The following is a 3,364-nucleotide window of genomic DNA, read 5'->3' on the forward strand; positions in this document are numbered from 1 at the left end:
GGGCTATTCGTCATGATATCGGACTTATAGGTATGACGTAATAATTTCCTGTTATATAATTATCGTGCACCCCTAAATGTCAGTACCCAGTCCCATTTTGGTTTATGAAAGATGACATCACAGCCTCTCACAGTCCCCATGTTGGATGCATTAGTGCTGACTGCTGAGGTAGCTAGTTTCCTGAGAGGTAGTCTTATCTAAGAAACTTTCTGCCACTACAGCAAACACACAAAAACTGCACGAATAGAGGACGTAACCAAACCCAGAGTTAAATTATAGCTTATTCCTTTCAGCAAACATTATAGTTGTTTCTGGATCTCAGCTATTAAAAGGACTGTGGCAGGGGAGAAAACCACAGAAGAAGAGACCGGTGGTTAAACTTGAAACCCACAGAATTCCCAAGGTTTTACAGTGATCATGCTATAAATGATAACTTTCAGTTAACTTTAGATGTTGTTAGTATAAATAACATAAATATAGAAATAGCTAAATCAGTTGGGTTTATTTCACACACTGAACCTCGTTTCAGTGCAGTTTTTGTGAACAGTGCAGTTGAGCCATGTTATGGTCATATGAAGGTGTGATAGTTAGTCGCATTAGCTAATTAAAAAAACAGACAGGGCTCATTGTGTGGCATGAACCTGAACTTATATTGATATGGCCAAGAAGTCGACATAGTTTTTTATTATTATTTATGCTACATAATTAATCGAAATATTATCGAAATGGCAATATGGCCAAATGCAATATGGTCGCACTGTTACTGTGATAAATACAAATTCTGATCCCACTCTTCCTGAAATTCATTTTTAGGAAAATCGCTATACATTGTAAACTGTGTATTGTGGTATCATATCGCTAAATTCTTTCCAATACACAGTTAGTTGGTTTCTTAGGGGTCTAAGGAAATGTAAAAAAATATTGTATCACAATATTGTATCGATTTTCAAAAACCACTATCGATTTATGTATTTAAACCCTAAACTGTTCAATAGCAGTGTTATAAAAGTAAACTTTTTTTTTACTCAGATTTTATGCATCTAGTGGTGACAATTTTCTAAAATTAGATTGAAAGAAAATTGCAACGTGATCGTGATACTCACTATATTGCCAGGTTCGTGTTTTTCGCTTGTTTCCGTGGCCACCGTAGTTTCTCCCTCACGCTTGGAATGTGAGCTGAAATTTAATCTGTGACATCAGTGCTACATGCCACTGAACCCTACACAATGGGCCTTTAATGCTACAGACAACAGTGTGCTTCCAGTTTGTCTCAACAGTTGGCAATGAAAGCCAGACCTTATCAGCCAACATCAGTGTTGGACCTCACCAATGCTCTTATGTGTTATTGGGAACAGGTCCCTACAGCCTGAAAAAGAGGCTGTTAGAGCAGCACATTAATGAACATGGTTTTGGAATCACACGTCCACCTAACATATAGGGGGCAATCCTCAGGTGTCCACACACATTAGAATGTAAGCATATGTGAACACGTGTGTCACACTTGCAGGCCCGAATCACCACCCGCCTGCAGCAGTACAGGGCGAAAGCAGAGCTGTCCAGGAACACTCGGCCTCAGGCGTGGGTGCCCCGGGAGAAGCTGCCGCGACCTCTGACCTCTAGTGCCTCAGCCATCAGGAAGCTGATGAGGAAGGCGGAGCTGATGGGCATAAGCACTGACATTTTCCCTGTGGACACGTCCGATGCCAATGCCAGCATGGATGGACGCAGGAAACACAAGCAGCCCGCCCTCACAGCAGACTTTGTCAACTACTACCTGGGTGAGGAAATATATATACTCAATATATACACTCAAAAAATACACTTCCAACCCATGTATTTCCAGACTACTGATCTGATCTCATTTTCAGAATCAGCAGAGAAGCTTTAACTATTTCCTCTCTACCAGTTATTGTTGTGCAACAGTGGAAAGAGACATATCCATGTCTGATGGGGAAAGGTTTTCTAGATTTGAAACTCCTTGTTTTCAGTTAGTGAAACTGATGCTTTAGATGGCCATAAATAAACAAGATGCACCACGTGCAGGAGCCTGCAGAGGCCCCAAGGGGTCATTATTAGGGGGGGAAAAAAACACGACAATCCATCCCTGTGCATAGATCACTTTATTTATCAAGACTGACTCCTTACGGCAGCACTGCGTAAACAGCCCTTCTAGAAAAATCTGATATTCTTAAGTATAATCACATTTTCTTGTATTGAGCAAAAGAGTCTGCCTGTGGTGTCCAAGCCAATTGTGTCAGCCACTGAAAGACTGTAATGGACCTTAAAACTAGACTAACTCAGTTATTTAAGATAGACTTTGTTAAAATAAGTATTTTGGTCACTTTATTGAACTGAATTTAGGATTAAAGATTAAGATTAATAATTATTCTTTCAATAAGACACAATTTATACAAACAGCATAATACAAATAAGTAACTTTGTCTTAAATTAAGGCCCCATTCCTATTTCTACCATTTTTTATTAAAACAATGAAAAATTAAACAGCTGTTTAATTTTCAACACTGGGACAAGACTACTTTCTCTTAAACTGAGACATTGTGCCAATGGTCTTACTCTTAAAATAAGAAAAACAATCTTGTTCCTCTGCTGGGATATTATGCAAACCACTTAACCATTAACTGTTTCAATCTAGCTCAATATGAGCTGTAATATCGAGTAAAGTTAGACGTATTTTCTTAAAACCAGATTACTTTCTTGATGCAAAACAGGTTTGACAAGATTATTGTTATTATTTTTTAAATAAGACAAATTTTTCACAAACAAGACTTCTTTTTTTCAATGAGCAGACCAGGTTCCATTACATCCCTGGCTCTTTGCTGCATGTCATGGGCCCTCTCTCCCCTGCTTTTCATCTCTCTAGCTCTCACTGGCTAAAACATTATTTAAATAAAGGTATGCATGGGTGTAAAAAACACATGGTTTCCCACATTGTTTTATAGTGGAGGCACCTTTGCTTAAATAAAGAGCGTGTCCGCTAACATCAGAGGAAGTTATTTCATGAAATATAGTGCTAGGCTTATTAAACAAACGTTTACCACCTCCACTAGCGAATGTCCTTGGGGAAACCCTGTATAACCATAGGACTATCAAACCCCCTACCTCTTTTTTGTTTTAAAACAAAGGCAGAGCTTTCCTTAAAGAATGGTTCAAATGCTATTCTCATGCAACTCACTCACGCAAACAGTACACTTGAAATATTTCTTGAATGTGTCAGCCTATATTCCCTTCCCTTCCCTTCCCTTCCTTCTCTATTCTCCTTCAGAGCTGCCTGAGGAAGAGCACTCAGCTTAAAATGTGATATCTGTATGGCTGTATTCTGCCCCATGCACTTATATTCATAGAT

At 38.9% G+C, this 3,364-nt stretch overlaps 1 protein-coding gene across 1 annotated transcript in view; it reads left to right on the top strand.

Annotated features, from left to right (window-relative positions):
- phf14 (PHD finger protein 14) overlaps positions 1–3,364 on the top strand; it is a 29,160-nt gene that overhangs the window by 4,295 nt on the left and 21,501 nt on the right. Inside the window, exon 6 of the mRNA XM_035681016.1 lies at positions 1,508–1,778. Coding sequence (XP_035536909.1) covers positions 1,508–1,778 — 271 coding nt within the window. The remainder of the gene's footprint in view (positions 1–1,507; positions 1,779–3,364) is intronic.

The sequence above is a fragment of the Morone saxatilis genome, unplaced genomic scaffold, assembly GCF_004916995.1.
Source record: "Morone saxatilis isolate NCDOM2014 unplaced genomic scaffold, NCSU_SB_2.0 Contig9, whole genome shotgun sequence".
NCBI lineage: Eukaryota > Metazoa > Chordata > Actinopteri > Moronidae > Morone > Morone saxatilis.